This window comes from Copadichromis virginalis, linkage group LG20, assembly GCF_057382275.1.
Source record: "Copadichromis virginalis isolate Kocher_CV1m ecotype Utaka linkage group LG20, C_Virginalis_male_GT1.1, whole genome shotgun sequence".
Classification (NCBI taxonomy): Eukaryota; Metazoa; Chordata; class Actinopteri; order Cichliformes; family Cichlidae; genus Copadichromis; species Copadichromis virginalis.
This window is the reverse complement of record NC_140637.1, coordinates 19,768,254-19,788,159: the sequence shown is the minus strand read 5'-3', so window position 1 is coordinate 19,788,159 and position 19,906 is coordinate 19,768,254. Positions and strand designations below refer to the sequence as shown.

Here is a 19,906-nt window from a genome sequence, read left to right as displayed (position 1 = left end):
GTACAGGTCCGTACTAAGTGTGAGACTCTGCCGGGGGTGTCGGCGTTGATTAAAATGACACAAAAATCAATTCAGACCTGCTTACAGGCAACATTTGGCTTCTTTCTTTTTTAGAAGTGCCTGGCTTCAAACAAACGCCGTGTTCCTTCTCGTCTGTGCATAATATTTGCTTGTCAAAGAAGGATTCAAATAGTTGAAACCGCAGTCAAATAAATGTGGAACCTTCAAAGAGGGCAGCTTTGAAGTCATATTTTAGAGGAGAGGTGGATTTTAGTTGAACGGGTTTGTTTTTCTTTGATCACCTTTGCCTCAGTAAAAGTGGTACTTTCTCACGAGGCATCATTTATAGTGCTTTATTGGTGATTGATAATAATTTATAAATACATTATAGGTCATTTAGGAGCTATTAATCACAGATACCCAGCAGTCTAATAGATTACGTAGTGTGAACTTGGATTATATGAAACCTAGTTAAGATCATTTCAAAATTAATCCATCTGAAATCAGTAGGTTTAGATTAATGCAGGCGTGCAAGCCAGGACTGGCCTGCTAAATGTTCCAGTATGATCGACTAAGATGAGATAAGATAAGATAACCCCTTATTGTCATTGCACAGTCATACCTAGTACAATAGTACAACGAAATTGGAAACTGTCCCACGTCGACACTAGGCACAACTAAACACAACACAACACAACACACCTTTGCAACGTGTAAAAACTGAGGCTAGACTTTGCATTGCAATTTGCACCAGGAAGCGCTGTGGTGCAAGTAATGTCTAGTAATGAGAGTTTTGTCATAAATTTAGGTCACTTTTGCAGCTTTCTTCTTTTAAAACCTTCTATACCACACTCAAGATTGACGCTGATGTGTGTCTTTAGGTTAGATAGTTAAGATAATAGTATCTCTTTGTTATGACAGTAAAAGACATATTGGTGAAATTGCACATGATCGGGTTGATTTAATAAGGTTACAAATCCTGTCAAATTATCTGTAGTACAAAGAGTAGGCCTGTCTGTGTGCAACAATACAGTGCACATTACTAATGCTGAGATGTGTTCAGTGTAAGATTTCTAACTGACCAAAAAAAACCCCAAAAAAAACAAACAAAAAACCTGAGGGTTACTTTTGTCATAGGATAGTATTCTGTTGATCAGACAAAAGACCTGGGCTGTAGTTTCAGTAGGTCAGGCAGGTCTTGGCAGTACCTCAAGACCTCAATATGAAAAAGGGGATGGGAAGCAGCCAGTTGGGCAAGTAATAGATCAGGGCAGGGGTGGTGGAAACCTGCTCCAGCAGTATGGTTCGTGTGCAACGGCAAGGTCTGTGTACACAATGCAAACCAAAAGTGCTCTATTGCTTTTGTCAATGCTAGAGAGAAGTCACGACAGCACATGGACCCAGCAGTGGGTCTTCTTGCAGCAACCTGGGACTGGCAGAAAGTTGACCTGGGGAGACACCATAACCTTGACAAACCTCAGACCTGATATGGTGCTCATATCAGACTCACTGAGGCAGTTGGTGGTCCTGCTAGAATTGACCATTCCCTGAGAAGACCAGATGGAAGAGGCTTCTTGCCAAGTAGAAGAAGCTTACAGGTGAAGCAAGGCATGGAAGACCCATTGTACCTCACTGTACTAGCCCATGAAATTGCTCAGGATCAAGGGACTGAACATCATTAATGCACCCGAGAAGACATCAAGATGGCTGTGGACCAAAAGGGGAGATCTGCAGATGACTTAAGCCACCTAGACACAAGCTGGAGACTGATCACCCGTGGCTAGGTTGCCTGGGTACTGGTGTCTGATGTTGAAAGACCTGAAACACCTGATGACGCTGGGTTTGGTTGCACTGTGGGTTGTTTGTTAAAACAAGCACTCTCATCACTACCTTTTGTCCCCAAAATAATTAAAAATGTTATTTACTGTTATTTGTTATTAATGTTGCTGTTTTGTCGAGCAGTCTTTAGGGTTTCCATGCAGAAGTGCTTTTTGAGCTGCACATTTCTCATTCAACTCAAATAATTGAGAAACATGTATATAAGAGAATTTAGTAATTTGAGAATCACTTTCCACCACTTTCATATTCTACAAAAATCTGCACAACTTTTTTTTTTCTTGGTAGTGATTTGCAGTTTTCCATTTTTGACATTCTTCTTTCTTTCGCCCTTTACCCCCAGTACAGGCCATGAACAAGACACCTCCAGAGTTTTCCCTCTGGGGAGAAAACACTCTTCCTAAAGCTAACACTACACATAAACTACACATTTCCTATCAACCATAATAAGAAATAAAAGTGAAAATATAAAATTGAAAGGATAAGTGAGAAATTAAGTGCTATGATATCCCAGGATAATCAATATTTTATGGTATCTTAGATGGGAAAGGGTGGAACATAAAATTGAAAGTTGAAATAACAAATTGATTTCCCTTGGACTGAGTGTCAAAGTATGATTTTTGCCATTACACCTTTTAATCTTTAGTGTAAAATTACTTCCAATGCATTCGTAGATAAAGTGTAAAAAGAAACTGCAGCAGTGAGACCTCTCAACAGCAAACTGCAGCAGCAACAATTTCATAACCAATGAAAACAAACTGAAATTTTACCCTTACAAGGACATGTATATTCTGAAAACTGAACCACAGTAGATGATGAATAGCCTGACCTGTCTTAAGAAAAAAAAAAAGTTTAGTTTTAACAAAATGTGTCAGTTTTTCCACATTTGGTCAGTCAGCTGTCATTACAAAAACAAAACAAACGTTTCTACAGTAACTACAAGTCACTCCTTATTTTAACCACCTTACTTTGGTGTGGTATAGCAGAAAATGGGAAATGAATTTGTCAGTAAGAAAGTGATGTAAGTGATCGTGATTCAAATCTCCGGCTTGGATAAACAACCACTTTCATAGCACGACACCATTCTTCATGACTTCCTTTCCATTCTCCACCACGCTCCCTACAGTAAATACAGTGAAAACTACAGAAACCATGCACACCCACCTTGTCTGCATTACAAAGTCATCCTGTTTGGCTGGATTGGGCTTTTTTTTTTTTTTTTTTAGTCAGTTTTCAGGTCTGTGGGTCATATGTTTGATACCCCTGGGTTAAATCTTTTATTTCTCAATAGTTAAAAGTGTGCAAATATAAAGTGATCAGATGGCCAGCAACTGAATTATGTGTGTTGACTGTAAGTTATGCTTCCAATAGTTTGCCTGCTTTTAAGACCACAGTATGTCAAGAGTTGGTCTGCTTTGCTGTTATCATTTCACATTGAGGATGTTAAAAGACAAGGACTATAAGCTGTAAAAAGCCCATTACAGCTCTATAGCTAGTTGAGTTACAGGCAATTTTTAACCTTTTTGTAAATTCAGTAAAGTCATAAATACCCAAAAAGTGACACATCCATGGTGTTTTCATTTTTGATATAGTCAAATTTTATTCAAATTAGTTACCATCCTGTAGCTGTTTTGTCTGCCCGATGGCTTTTTTAAGATGCATGCATGCATGCAGATCCAGTTTCTCTTCCTGTTGTTAAATGTGGACCTAAATATGAACAAGACCTTTAGAAGGTAAGATGTTTAGTTAGCCACACTTAGCAACAATCAGCTGTCTGTGTATCCTGTGACACCAGCTGGCAGTTTGCTATTCAAACTCAGAAAACCAAAGATCCTAAAGCTAAATCTAAACAATAACATAGCTTTAACAACACCAAGCTTTGACTTGAATTATTTAAGCACGTTAAAAACTACAGGTGAACTTTGAATGGCTTTTATTGACCAGTTTGAGCTATAAGAGGCCAGGATTACGGCTTTCTTTATGCTGACATAACAATTCAGTGTGTCAATATGTTTATGCTAATTTGGTTAAAATGACAGGAATATGTTCCATGCGATAAAAATTTTAAGTGCAATATTAAACATAATAAATTCTGACATGGACACAAGTTGTACCACCAAGTCTCTGATGATTTTATAACTAATCGATTTTACCACAAAAAACCCTTAACTAACATCTTTTAAAAATTTGGAGTTCATTTATTTTTGTTATCTAGCATTCGTTTCATGTGTTGTCTCTTTAGGACAGTAACGTATTAGATTATGTCTATTATATCGCAGTTACTGGCATAACTTTAAAAGATGGTTGTGGGACTTGGCGTGAAGTACATCTGTGTTCTGGGCACTCAAGTTCAAGTTTACAGCTTAAATACCAGTGTTAATTTAAGCTTGTCCACTGTAACCTGCTAATTTCTGTTTGTTTAAGGCTCAGTTTTATGAGTTGTCAGCCTTTGTAAACACCACTGTAGTGTCCTGTCTGATTTAGTTTAGGCACTGACGATAAATCAGGAGGCACTGCTTAGAAACCAAACCCTGTTCATCTCCAAGAAATGACTGTGATTACAGAGTTTACAGGAGCTGTTGGATTTTACTGTAAACTTATATTATTTTGGTTGTTTTTAATTAAATCAGAAGCAAGTGGAAACTATATACAGAACAAACATTGTTTAAAAGCTGATTCCATTTGATTTTTACAGAGAAAGCTGTGAGAGAACTAATTATATTGTTTTGAATGCATCTATGTACTGCGTTTAGCAGGTTGTATTCTTCCAAAGAAGGCATCAACCCTCTGAGGTCCACATGTAAGTCGGAATAGGTGACAATCCTAACCTTAACTTTAACTCTAAACCTAATCCAAATATATAACTCTTTATATAACTTTTTTTTTATATTGTATAAATTATTCATTAAAGTACAATTGGGTGGAAAAAAGAGAAAATAATCAATATAACTGCGCCACATCAAGAACTACTACTCTGTTTAATTTCTAAAAACAAGAAGAAATATGTTACAAGAACAAAATATTTTAACTAAGAGAGTTTTAAATATATATAGAAAAAATTGTAGTATTAGAAAAATGTTTGCGTGATCTTTTTTTTTTTTTTTTTTAAGAAAAAAAGGTCAATGCATCATACATACATGCATCATATATACCCAATTAGGGTAAATCAATATAATAAATATTAATTAGCACAACAAATGTAAGCAAGAGTAAATAATTCAGTATTAATCAAAATACACTAGCGAAATAAATGTTCAGTTTTAAAATAAGAATAAGTTATTCAAAAAAAGTTTAACTCCTTCGTCTTTGTTGTGGATTACAAAGACGAAGAAGAAAATATCTCTTCCTCACAATCTTTCAGATCTTTACATATCAAGCATAAATGAGGCTTGTGTGTAGTAATAATAAATTGAGCTTGCCATACAATTATAATGTGAATAGAGCTGCTACAGGTCTTATAGCTTAATTACATAAAGAAATATGCTATTTACCATGTGTAAAATCATGAAATAACATACTGTTAAGATTTTTGTTTTTTGTTTTTTTTAATCATCTAAGAGTCTTTTTTTTTTTTTGGGGGGGGGGGGTCCCCCATTCTGAAACCAAACCATTGGTTTTGAGTCATTACACAAAAAATCTGTGGATGTCTCTGACCTGACCCTCTCACATTTAGCTGTATTTGTTTGGTACTTTTAGAACTTTGCCATATTTAATGAAGCTATGCAAATCTGTAATGAGTCTTTTTTACTAGCTATACATATTTTCAGAGTAACAGGCCCTGGGGTACATGGAGCGTCTACATTTTGTTCTTTTTTTAACTTTAACATTTTTCCAGCATGTTTGAGCTCTTATAACTTTGTAACGCAGGTGATAGGCATGTTACATTTTTACAGCTGAAAAATACATTTAAGCTCTGTTAAAAGCTGGAACTAGTCCGACTTTTCAATGTAAAGCCATTGGTCTAACAAAGAGTAAAAGAAACAAGCATTGGCACCCAGGATGTTTGATCTGTTTTCTCATATTTCACTTGAAAAAAATACCTCAATAAATACATTTTGGGTAAACTTTAAAGGTTGTCATGTTGTGTAGGTCTTATAGCTTATGGCTCTGAAACAGAAGAACAATCACATTTTCTATATAAAAATTCAGACAGTTAAGTCCTGAAGAGATCTTTCGAAATCCTTGCAATGTGAGCACACAGAAGGGATTGCAGAGATCAAATTAAAACAATACTGCTTTTCGCTGTATGTCTGTCTCCATAAATTAAAAGATAATAAATACAATTACTACACTGGTTAATTCTTTACTCTCTCACAGATCACAGCAGGTGTTTGACCTGCCCGGCTTGCTGCAGACTTCACCTCTAGAGGGCGTGCCGATTGAAAGCGGGAATGAGAGTGGTGTGAGCAGCAGCGGCGCGCCTCGGCGGAGCGGAGCTGCGCCAAGCAGCCAAAGTTAGACAGCATTACGCCGGAAATTAGAGGATTTTCATGTCAAAATAAAAGCCGAAAACGCCACAATTGGAACGTGCGAGGACCACAAGAAGTGAATAAGCTGATGCAATAGTTGAGATTTAATGGAATAAAACAAGATAGGCGTGAAGAACAAACCTTCATACTCATTTTAGTCAATTTTCTTTTAGCTGCTGTCAAGGTCTTTTTTTTTTCTTTTTTTTTTTTATTACTGGATCACTAGATTAAATGAACACCCAGATAAGAAGCTATGCATTAAATATTTATATAAATGAATGTAGTTCTTTTAGTTATTCATCAACTTAATCATTAGAAAACTGGGTGTTGCAAAAATATTGTTTAACTTGCTGCTAAAACTTGTTTTAGTTTGTAAAAGAAGGCCTGTTGTTCTCATCCACAGAAATCCTTACATGCGTACTATATGTAACACTGAGGTAAACTGTGCTTCAAAGCTATTGCTTATTTTTTTACAAACACAGACCTTCATGTTTGTCTAGAGCCCCTTATGTTTTTATTTGCAATATAGTTTTGATTAAAAAACCCATCATGGGTCTTTGAACTTTACTGCACAGAAGAAGTTTAATACTAAAAGAATGGATTCCGATTCTGCTTCTGAAACTGGGCTAAAACCTGCAAAGAATCACATTAGTCCTGTATTTTAATTAGGGGTCAAATTGTTTAACAGCTGGCTTGCATCAATGCGATAATATAACTCAAACAGAATTCATTATGAATGCTTTTTTCTAGTATGCAGGTGAAATCCTATTATATCCTGTGATCAGACTTTGTAAATTTAAGATATTTGGATGGTTTAACTATATTTTAAAAAAACGACACACCAATAATGTTAAAAGTTTTCTATCAGAATCAGAAAGCTTTAATAATCCCTAAGGAAATTATGTGGTTACAGTTGCTCCAAGACTGTAACAGTAACAGACTGAACAAAATGAAATAATGCTGTATATTACAAAGTTTACAAAGTATAAGGAATAGTTGTAATTATAATGATTTAACTTGGCAAGAGTCACATACATTATGTTCACCAAATATAACAGTGGTTCTAAAACATTTTCTATGATGTCACCCTATAGAAACCAAAAACATTCAGGGCCTCAGGGGTGCAAGTGAATTTACAGGTAAATAAAGCATCAGCAAAATGCTGCTTGTTTCTCACCCTTAAAGATAATTTTCAATCAGTTTGGTTTCACTTCGTACTTTTCCACTGATCATCTGAGCCTCTAACCTTTAACATTATGCACTCCACACTGTATATAAATGCCACTTGTTTTGCACATATTCAACTCTGTATATTTTATATATTTTATTATTATTATTATTATTATTATTATTATTATTATTTTTTTTTTTTTTAACTATTTAATTTGTAAAAATGTGCATACACACACACACCACACACACACACACACACGTAGGAAAATATTTAGTATACACATCCAGAAATGCATACACTATTATATATTGTACATATATTTATTAGTTTCAGGTTGGCCATTCTTGTATTTTGCTCGTTTGTGTTGTTGTGTTTGCACATCTCTGTTGCTTGTGGGGCTCGCACACAAGAATTTCACTCGCATGTGCTGTGCCAGTGTGCCTGCACATGTGATGTGACAATAAAAGTGATTTGATTTGATTTGATTTGATTTCTAACACTTCGATAACTACTGAATGTTTGTTTATCAGAAGCATGCACAGTGTGAGTATGAGTGACAGCACTGGCTGATTTCCAATCCTCTGCTGGGATTTCAACTTCATACTTTTACTTACATTCTAGCGGTTTTTTATATTAATGCTAAATACAAAATAAATCAGTCATTAAGAGTTTAAAAACAATTATAATCACAGAAAATATCCATGGGAAAATAAAACAACAATAATTTACATACATTTTATAACTATATTTTGCAAAAAAAAGAGCAAAGAAAATAATAAAGGTTCTAAACAGTCTTTCTCGTGCAGCCCCACAAGTTTGCGCCCTTTTTGACAGACGTAAACATTGGTCCTGACTGACCTCTGCCTCTTTAAACATCAGCCTAGGAACGCAGTTTGCCAGCAGATCGTTTTGTGCTTCGTACATAACCCGTGCTGTGTTAAGATCAACTAAATCTCTGAATTGTAAGATGTGTAGTTTTTATGTTCCTTCTGTCAAATACGTTTAGGATTCTTCTGCAGCGGCAGCAGCATTTGAGTTTGAAAACCGTATACGGAAGTGTGATGTTTGTACTCCCCCTGTCTTGACAGTGGTGCTGGGAGCCGAGAGGGTCAGGGGGAGGAGAGGCAAGGGAGTGGAGCGAGAAGACGACAGGAGGAGATCCACCACAGGGTGACCAATTTAACCGGACCATCCTTGGACCGCTAGGCTACAAATGGTCCTCCACCCTGGGCGCCACCACCGACAACCACCGCGCCGAATCGGATCGTGTGCTGCGCTCCTGTCGGCGGATAGAAAAAGATGATCTCGGTGAGTCCGTCCTTTTTTTTAAAAAAAAAAAACTGCTGCTGCTGCTGCTGCTGCACACCGCAGGCCGACATATATAAAATATGTTCTCCTGTCACACAAACGTCTCGGGCGCTGTTGCGCTGCGCCGCAGACGCCCGTGCCACCTCGCTGTCAGTACTCCATTTGTGCTGAAGTGAATGACATGGCTGGCGACAGTTGCTGCGAGGCCTCTGCTTCACATCGGCGGCGGTGTGGCGGCGGTGGTGGCAGAGGATACGCGGCCAGTACATGTTTTCCACTGGCGGCCAAAAACAACATATCTGTGTAGCAGTGGGGAAAGGATGAGCCGCATCACCGTGCGCCTGTGTTTCCGAGCACAGCTGACAGCGCTGACGGGCTGGCTTGCATCTCGCATGAGGCGCTCATAATGATTCGGATCTTTTTAATGACATAACTTTAAACTCAAACACCTCTCTTTATGCGCTAATTGCCTTTCGAATGCGGTGGATTTCTTTCTTTTCTTTTCTTTCTTTTGTAGGCGATCGCTCGCTTTCCTTGCACTGACTGATGCTGAGGAATGTGCAGCAGTAATAATATAAATATAATGCTAATCTGTTTATTTACCCAAGACTCGTGTTTGTCAGTGCACTAATCCTGTGAGCTATTGCTTTGCTGCAGACTGAAGGACAGAAGAGGAGAAGGAGGAGGGGGGACGACAAAAAGAGAATAAATCGCTGACAGAGGCGTGTTGTGTCCTAAGTTGAGATACGGGACGCGGCGGAATGGTTTTATGGTCCCCGCTATGGTTGTCACACAGGCCGTGGTGTTATGTAACAAGAAGCCTACGCTGTTTGAATGCGGGCCCTCACACACGGCCTGTCTGTGCATGGCATTTAGGCACAGGATCGCAGGCGCATCATCCGCACATGAGCTAAACAGGGCCGCAGAATATGCGTAAATTGCCCTTTCAAAATCCACAGCGTACATTTGGTCCCCCCCCCCACCCACTACCAACTGCTTGATCCTATTTTATTTCCTGCATTTTATCCTCTGGATGAGAAGTGCACCACAGGGAGAAAGAGACGCATGCATACGCGCCCTCGGACATGTCTACTGCCCCGTAATGAGTGACTTGAATGCTCGCTGTTTGTGGCCAGTTGTCCGGTTTAAAATGCCCCTTAGGAATCGGTCGGTCACCCCCCTTCTCACCCCCCTCCCCTCCCTGCCTGTCCTAGAGCCAGTGGGGAGGGATTGGGGGGCGGAGAGTGCAGCCAGGCACCATGCAAACACAAGCGGCTGGCAGCTCCGCGACGTTTGCAAATGGGCATGAGCTGGTCGACCTTGTGCAGGGGAGCGAGGGACGCAGCCGTGGAGGTGGGAGGAGAGGGTAGGGAAGTGTGTGTGTGTGTGTGTGTGTGTGTGTGTGTGTGTGTGTGTGTGAGAAATAGAGAGAGAGAGAGAGAGAGAGTGAGAGAGAGAGAGAGAGAGAGAAGGGTGGTGAGGTGGTGTTGGTGGTTCTCCTTGAATGTTGTCGATACGCTGCCAGGGAGGAGGGATAGGCTACAGCTCGGACAGATACGTGCCAGCGAAGGCGCATGCAGGCAGCAGGATATAGCGAGGAAAATCTATTTTTGCTTCAACAACACATCGTGCCTCTCTCCGGTGAAAATACCGGCCGAGGAGGAGGAGGAGGCGGCGGCGGGTGCAGCAGCAGCAGAAGCGGCTGTGCGTTTCCTGCGTTATGCGTTCGACTCTGCACTACGGAGCTGAGGGTATCTGGCAGACAGACGTTTTATAACTCAATAAGGGACTGTAACAGTGCTTACAGTGAATGATTACAACGCCAAACTGTTATTGTGTGTATTTTCCATGACATGAGAGCTCTAATAGTGATATCACAACAGGTAGAAACACAATAAATTTGAACAGGTCAGCACAAATTCCCAATTTAATTCCACAGACATGCCCATTTTAACAGACACAGTACTGCACGTCCTAATCCATATTCTTATTCTTGGACTCAGCTAGAGTGGCTCTGGATTCAAAGTTATCCTTTATGTATCATTGCTGAAGTTCAACCACTGTCTGTAAAAACTGGCCACCCTCTGTTTAAACCAGCCATCCTATAATTAATTAAAGCCAGCATGAGTTATTAAACAAGACATTATCTTATACACAGTATAGCAAAATGCAGTAGTGAGTAGTGAAATTAATGATTTTGCTACTTTAGGCATTTGCGATCGAAACAAGAAAACAAAAATAGCAGACAAAAGTGAACTTTTATTAACAGTAATTTGAAAGGGAAGTTGCTGGGCCCATTTCAAGCTTCACAATATTAAACTTGAACTCTGCTAGAGTAGCTTTGCATAATTCAAAGCAGTTTGAAAATAATCCTTGTCTATCTCCTTGGCCTTTGTGCAGTCCCTCAGTTCATTCTCTGTCTGAGACAAGTTGTTATAGCTCATTTCTTCTGTTGGAACATCTGTGTGCCCGACATGACCACAATACAAATGTCTGCTTTTGTTGACATCATACAGAGCCAGAGTAGAAAAAAAAATGAAACATTATTCTGAAGTTCAAGCTTTTGCCTGTCAGGGGTTGGTTTATAGAATTGCTGACCTCATTATTTGAAACTTGCTTTGTCAGGTCATTGTTAGGCCATCTGGGGCTAAGGTTAGGGTTAAGTTTTGGTTAACGACCAGCCTTTTTTTTATGGATTATTTGATCACTTGAAACACCCAAAAGAAAAAGCTTTAAAATGTAAAATTTTCTAGTTTGTGAAAATGTAAGTATTTAGCAGGTGGTCACAACAAAACCCAATCCTAACAGGTTGCAGATTACCTGGTACATGTTAAGAGGTTATCATGTTATATTACAGTATACGTATATATAGTACCAATCAAAAGTTTGGTCATAGTCATAGTATTTCTTTATGATGGAAACAAAAAACATTTCAGCTGTCAGTCACCTACAGCAACTCGAGCTTTCTTCACCGAACTGAACCAGGAAATTGTGCCTTTAGCCAAATATGTGTACCTTGGTTCAAGCTTATTTTGCTGCCAAATTATTGTTCTGGATAAATCATTAACAGCCCAATGAGAGGAAAGCAAAACCCCAAATACACCTTAAACACTTTTACTGCCAGAGGATTGTTTTGAACTTACCAAAGACTCAGGAGAAAGTTAGATTTTTAATACCATCGCATGATGTAAGTCGCCGGCGCAGATAATGTGAAAGACAGCAAAAGAATCATCAATTTGAAGATTCCACTTCCAACCATCACTCGTGTTTTGTTATGACTTTTAATTGTTCAGAATTTTCCAAAACACTTAAAACACACAAATTTTCTTTTTGTGTGTGACGCATGGATACGATTTTCTTTCTTCTGTGGAGCTCACAGGGGTCATTCTCTTGTAAGGTAACATAAAGGCAGGCATTAGAGTGCCATATGCTATGTTTTCTTTTGGTTACCAAATATAACTGATAATAAAAATATGATTATGATTATCAAATTAAATTAGAAGACAAAAAAAAGTTTCTCCTAAACTTCATGGCATTAAGAGAGATGTAATATTCGAGATCATAAACCACATAAAGTAAACATACATAGAAGTCTTTAAAGGTTAATAAAACAGAGTGTGCTCTGAGTGTTGTCCTGTTAGACGGAGAGAAGCAATTTTCAGGAAAAGCACAACTCCAAAAGTTTAATTTCATTTATTCTGGAGTTCACAAAAAATCCCTACTTTTAAATTTTATCCAACCAGACGACAAATTACATGTAAGAAAATGTATGTATGAAATGCTGTGTGTGTTATGTACAACTAAAGGGAAAATATAGGTGAACAACTTGTGATTTAATCCTGCCGTGCCCCAGATCCTGTCATGTTGTATATGCTGCTCCTGTCTTGACAGTGTCCTGTTGTCCGGCTGCATTTATCTCCATTTTTCACTCGTCTGTTTATTGTTGATTGTGATTATCAGCAGAGCTTGAAGGAACCTTTCTGCATCTTCAAGCCCACCTGCCTTCAAATTTCTGTGTTTATACCAGAGGGTGTTTTGTTTTTTGTTTTTTTTGGTCTTTTTGTGTGTGTGTGTGTGTGTGTGGGGGGGGGGGGGGGGGGGGGGGTGTCAAACGGAGCAGGTTCTGGTTCACCTTAAAAAACCCACACCTACATGCTATTTTGGGCCCCCTCCCCCAGCTCTGAATCCATTTTCAGACTATATCAAGTGTGTCTGGTTTTCCAGGAAATTAGATTTATGTGCATTTTGCTCTCAGTATGATGCATTTTATTTCCTGTCAATTTGCGCATGGAGAAGCTTTTTCCCCCCCCTCTAACGAGCTATTAAAAGAGCTAAACGTGTGTCAGAAGAGTTTATTAGTATGACTACTAGCATCAGTGACAGGCTGCTTGTGTGTTTCACCTGATTACTTAAAAATGTTTTTTTGCTTCACCTTTTTCTGTTTGTCACTGTACAATCTTCTGTGTGTGTGTGTGTGTTTTTTTTTTTCCCTTTAGACCCAGCAGGAGCTGTGGAGATAGGCCTGGCAGCAGAGACTGGTCATCTTATTAATCTTGGTCTCTGATCACTGGCTCTGGCACAAACATCTGGAGCTTTGTGCGCCATTTAACCCCCATCCAGTCACTCCCACCCTGCAGCCCTGCAGCGTGGCTCCTAAAAACACCTCCTTGCGTCTTCAGAATTTTGTCCACGGGGATAAATGAGTGAACCGGCTGCAGGGGAAAGGGCTGGGACATGTACCAGAACCCCAACAGGTAAACGAACAACTCCTCTACTCCAGGCGAGGCGAGGAGTAAAACGGTGTTTTGGTCCTCCACTGTGGTATCAGTGCTGTGGCTGTTATGTGAACTGTTCTTGTACTGAATGTTTTTCCTCTCTGCTCACACAGAATGTCCTGGTTCAGTGGTTTCCTAGTTGCCAGAGTGGACGACCGCAAGACTGCGTGGGGGGAGCGCAATGGCAAGAAGTCCAAACGGAAGGGAGGCTCATCTCTCTGCAACCCGCGTTACATGAGCTGTCTGCGGGACCCCGATGCTATGGAGCCCCCTTCCGGAGCCCCCCTCCATCAGCACCACCGCGGAGGGGGGGCAGGGGCCATGGGAGGTGGGGGAAACTTCGGCGTCCGTTGCGGATGGCAGGAGGACCACTATGGCAAAAGGGGAGGGGCTCCGAGCGAAGGTGTGGGGCTGAAATCAGTTGACCTGGGCTTTGAGGACGGGGAGTTAAAAGGGAGGAAAGGGGGATGTAATGGAGGAAGCAGCGACATGGGCGACGAAGGTCCCAACGGCGCAGCGGGGGTAGTGACGGCTGCGGACTGCTGGCTCAGGGTGGTACGAGTATTCCAGTCGAAAAAATTCCAGTCCCGCAAACTGGAGCGTCTATACCAGCGTTACTTCTTTAGGCTGAACCAGAGCTCCTTGACCATGCTCATGGGGGTACTTGTGATCGTGTGCGGCATCATGCTGACCTTCCACTGTGTCCACGCCGCCCCTCACGTGGCCTATTCGTCAGCCCTTTCAGTGGCGATGGCACTCTTTATGGCTCTAATGGTAGTGTGCAACCGCAATGGCTTCCACCAGGACTACATGTGGATGGTCAGTTACCTGGTGATCGGGGTCTTAGTGTCCGTCCAGGTTTTTGGGGTGCTCATGGTGGCACCCAGGAGTGCTTCGGAAGGCATTTGGTGGTCCGTGTTCTTCATCTACATCATCTACACTCTGCTGCCTGTGAGGATGAGGGCGGCGGTACTAAGTGGAGCAGTGCTGTCCATCATACACGTGGTCACCACCTGGCAGGTCAACCAGGAAGACAAGTTCCTTTGGAAACAGGTAAAAAGCCTGATGTCTGAATGTTCTGTGGTGTCTTTGCTTTTCATGTGAAGCGACACAGATGGCCAACAGTAGTTGCTTTTTTGTCTCCATACATATTTGCTTGGCAAGTGAAAGATCGCTGGTTCATTTCCAGCCCACAGATACAGATCTCCTTTGGGGTTGTGGCGGGAAGGGAATCCGGTATAAAACTGCCAAATGAAACATGCAGAGCTAACTGCTGTGGTGACCCCTGTGACAAGGGAACAGCTCCTTCTTCTTTTCCCATTCTGTGGTTATTGATTTGTTGTCCTGCTGTTTTTTAGAAGTTCATGATCAAGTTCATACTCTCATATCCTCTTAAAACACACAGGCTCTTGGGTGAGTCACTCATTATAAATGGCATAGAGTGTAGCTAAGCATTGGTTGAATCAATATGCTGAGGTCTCCAGCAAAGTTTTTAACCCCCAACCTGAATAATAAAAAAAGAATGCCATTTTCCCACATTTAAAAAGTATTCGAATGACCAGATCCGTTTGAAGCAGAGCGCCACCACAAACAGGAACCCAAATGGTTTCCCCCCTGTTAATGGCCAGTATTGGCCTCTTACAGATGTATTGGTAGTCGTGAGATTAAAGCTGTTTTACAGAAAAAAAGGCGCTTGGATTCATTTAGTAATGATAACGAAGCAGCTGCGGCTCAGCAGACGGTGGTGCAAAAACAGGCGGCCTTTTCACATTTAGGTTTTACACATACTGCTGTTAAGGTAGCTAACAATAACATAATAATTCCGTTTAATGCTCCTAAAACCATGGTTGAGAGGTCCAACTGAAGTCTGTGACTTGCTGGCAATAGCAGCCTATTTTACCACATCTGCCAGTCAAAGTGGCCACACCCCTAACTCCATGAGGAGGAAACAAACTATAGAGGCTAAAGGGCCTTGTAGTTTTGATGCTTTTAAGCGGAGCATTTAACAAGGGAGTGTGAGGGTTTACTCAGCTTTGGAGCCAGAGCCTCAAGTGACACAAAGAGGAACTGCAGTTTTTGGGACTTAATTGTTGGCTTTATTTCTACAACCCTGAAAGTTGCTGCTTTATGTAGCCAAACCATATTGACTGATATATTATCATTTTTTCACTCTCTAAAAAAACCCTCAGGTTTTAAGATACCATAGCAATATCAGCAGGAATGGTGGTTAGTACCTTACTTTGTAATAAAACTGCATAACAGCAGAATAGTACCTTCTTACTTTTGTTCTTTTGACAAGTCAGAGAAACACAGTTTTAAGCCAAGCTTTTATCCCCATGTTTATTCTTCTTGGGCGTTATGCAAGAGAAGCATAAGAGCACTCAGATTGATTTAGGAGGTATCTAAATTAAAACTGCATTCTGGTAGAACATCTGTAAATGCTTTGAAGGCTGTAACATCCTAATAGTGATCTCTCAAATGTCACCTTTGCAAAACAATCTGTATTTACACGTCCAGGAGACAACAAGCTAAGTTAGATTCATTGGGAGTGGCCTTCCTGATGATTTGATGATCCAGTTTTTGTTCAAATATACTTGGTGCCTTTCTGTGTAGCGTTTGCATGTTCACCCCGGGCCTCTGGGTATTTCTGCTGGGTATTTCCAAAGACATGCATGTTTGGTTCATTGGTGGTAAACTGAACTGGCTATAGGTGTGAACGTGAGTATGAATGGTAATCTGTATTTCTGTGTTCTGTGTTAGAGTTTACGGTGTACTTTGGGTTTCTCATAGCATTTTTTTTATGGAATAAGCTGGCTGTAAGGGCTGAAAACAGAGTATATAAGAGCCAGGAAACAGAACAGAAACAGTTTCTTGTTGCAAAACCAAAATATGGAGCTGAAAGTTGTTAAGTTAGGTGATGGTGCACTGATATGAGTAAGGTTTCTTTTCTGGACTTAATTAAAATCAGTAAAATAAAACACACTCAAATTTCTGACAAGCACAACCAAACCAAACCAATGAGAAAATCAATTAACAGAAAATATGAACACAAATGGCATCCTTGGTGTAAATATTCTACATGATCCATCCAGTTTCCTCCGCTTATTCAATTCAGGGTCACTGGGGGGCTGGAGCCTTTCCCAGCTGTTGTTGGGAGAGAGGCAAAGTACACCCTGGACAGGTTTCCAGTCTCTCTCAGGCTAACACTTAGAGGCAGACAACCACTAATGCACACGTTCACATCTACATCCAATTAACCCAACCCCATGTTAGGTTGTTTTTGGCCTCTGGGAAGAAGCCAGAATACTCAGAGAGGCCCCAGTGGCCCTAGACTGGATTCAAACCGAGGACGTTTTTGCTATGATGTGACAATGCAGATTTGTAATGAATTTCTGTTGCAGTGTGATTTTAAAAAAGCAGAAATAATTAGTCATTTTCAAAAACTTCTATTGAAAATCAGCTAATTTCAATAAAACACATTGCCGAAACTGGTCAGTTTAGTTATGAGTTTGTTGCTTTGTTAGGCAAAAGTAAAACTGAGCCTTACTACAGTGTGATAGGAATTTTATGTACCTACCCGACACTCTATAGATAAAATATTTATTCACAACAACAGCAATTACGTTCAGGTTCCAACTGTTTTGGGTTAATTAAAAAAGGGGAAACAATGAGGTTTTGAATATGCAAGCAAAACGAAACGTTGGATGTATAGTGATAAACTTCTCTGTAGATTGACTGAACTTGACTCTCAGTCATATCCCTGACTGCATTTAAAACACTGACATCATGCTGTTGATGGGGCGGCTAGCATGTGAACTGTAAACGGCTCTGCTGGGTTTTGTCACCACGTTGTATGTGCGTATTTACATGGACTTTGGGGCTTATGGGTCTCGCTGTACAGTGTGTTGTTTGTGCGTCATGCCAAGGACCTAGGGGCTCACTGAAGGTCAGTGGGCTGAATGAACCGCCCCAGCTGGACGGCTGTAAGTGTGTGCGCGTATGTGTGCTGTTGTGTGACAGTGGGAGAATACCATGATATAAAGCAGTATCACTCAGGTCTCTGTGCTCTCACACAAGGGACACTTTGTACTTTTCTCTCAGGGTGGGGGTGACGGGGGTGAGGCCGAAAGAGAGGGGGGGCAATATGGTGGATGTTTGGCCTCTGTAGTGCCTTAGCTGTTTTACAGCTGTCTTCTCCTCTGGGAAAAGTTATGCAAAACAAAATAGGAAGGCCATTACTAAGAAACAATAAGGGGGATATTAGGCTTAATCTTAACTAATTGTCACTGTAATGCATTTATCGACTCCTGTGTTATAATATTGTGATTGTTTATTATAAATTAATTACTGTAGCACAGGAGTAGATTAGGGATTCGTGGGAACTCAGTAATTACAGCGTGCTCTGTCACATCAGGCACGATATATCATAGTGTAATCCATCACATGTTCTTACATTGTTTGCCATCGTTACGTGAATGAAAGTCATGAGATCGCTGCAGCCCAGCTATGCTGTTAATTCCTAAGGTCGCTTGTGTACCGTGTGACCAGCTAATTCAGTGTCATCAATCACTGCTTCACGCTTGCCTGCAGCTATTTCCTCTTTCTCCCATAACTCATTAACCGGCTTTCTCTTTGGATGGATGAGTACAGGTGATTGGTGCAGGCGATTCGAAAACTGGGCATGACGAATGATGTAAATGCAGATAGTGTTTTTGTTTTTTGTTTTTTTTTAGGGTGGAGAGTTTGTTAGACTCTAGATGTCTTATTTCACTTCCCTTATTTTCTGTCAGAGTGAAGCTGATTAATCTGCATCACATAAATTGGGTTGGTTAGCATAGTTGATATGCTAAGCTAAAAAATGAAGAAAATTCTGTTTGTAATTCAGTGGATTTCTTTGAACTTTACCTGAAAACCTACAGAAATAAATCACTGGCTGAGGTTATCGTAGCTCAGTCTTATAGCTAAATTTGGACATGTATGAAGAGGCAAAAATAAAGGAAAATGGTTTGATTAAAGGCAGAATTAAAGAAATATTAACAACTAAAGCAGTGCAGTACTCAATCTTTCTCACTTGCCATGCTTTAAATATCAATGGATGCCAAAATTATCATTGAAATTGAAACAATTAGATAAATTGAGCAGCTCCGCATCAAACCCTAGTTTCATTTGCTTCTTGCAGAAATCATTTAAAGCCATAATCAAGTCAAAGAGAAACGATGAACTGAAACCACAGAGAACGTTGTTAATGAATAAAAAGTAATAAAGTTTGGGGAAATTGTTGCTGTTATTATTCCTGCATAGATTAGTATTTATAGAAAGCAGATATTATACTGCATACTCAGGTAGAATTAAATCTTGGGGAGAGATGGGATACACCCTGGAAAGTTGAGACTGCTGGAACCACTGATGACCCTGTTGTATGCCTGATTTAGACTAGATTTAGAAATCTACATCATAACTTACGACATAACCAGAAACCTCTTTTAAACCTGCAATGTAACCTTCCTGCGACTACCTGCAACTCGGAAGGTTACAGCAAAGAGTTAAAAAGGGTTTCTGGTTACGTTGTAATTTACGACTTAGATTACCCGCAGAAGTCTAAATCAGGCATAAGTCAGAAAAACTGTGTTTTAGTCTGGACGGGTTAAAACTGAGACTCTTAGTAAAAGATGGTGTTTGGTTCCTGGTTAGGTCTTACATTTTCAAATCGGCAGTGAATGGCTTATTTTTATTGCCCTGCTTTCCTTGAGTGAAAGTAAAATTGGCTGCTCGCTTATTTTGCAAGGGGTCACAATGGCACATCCATCTCAGATGGCCTTTCTGACCCTACCCAGGGTTGGAACCAATGTTCCCTCTAAGCTGCGCACAAGCGCATTTGCGCACTGCTGGCACGGTCTCTGCTCACAGAAAATCTGTGTTGCGCACAAAAAAATCTAACCTGAATTGAAATTAAAATTTAGTATTTAGTATTTATTTATTTATTGTCATTGTCAAGAACAATGAAATTGCGTTTGGGGCTTCCATACAACCCAAAAAAAAGAAGAAAATAATAAATACCCCTTAAAACCCAAGTGTACATATTTAACCCAGTGTGACTCCAATGCAATAAGACAATCCTTAGCAATAATGTTCGTAGAAATTCAGACAAAGACCTGAGAAACATGACAAAATACAACAATGCACCCATTCAATATTATTGTACTGTGAGATATGATATCAGATATGATAGTTATCTATTTAAGAAAGAGGGGGGGGGGGGCAGGAGGGGGAAGAGAATAAAGATATGATGCACCAATGCAGACCAGTTCATTGCTATTAAGAAGTTGGATATTGTTATTGTCCGT

At 40.2% G+C, this 19,906-nt stretch overlaps 1 protein-coding gene across 1 annotated transcript in view; it reads left to right on the top strand.

Annotated features, from left to right (window-relative positions):
* Positions 1–8,567: 8,567 nt before the first annotated feature.
* Positions 8,568–19,906, top strand: part of adcy6a (adenylate cyclase 6a) — a 53,608-nt gene continuing 42,269 nt past the window's right edge. The window contains exons 1-3 of the mRNA XM_085444299.1: positions 8,568–8,787; positions 13,284–13,541; positions 13,676–14,615. Coding sequence (XP_085300425.1) covers positions 13,522–13,541; positions 13,676–14,615 — 960 coding nt within the window. The 5' untranslated portion in view covers positions 8,568–8,787; positions 13,284–13,521. The remainder of the gene's footprint in view (positions 8,788–13,283; positions 13,542–13,675; positions 14,616–19,906) is intronic.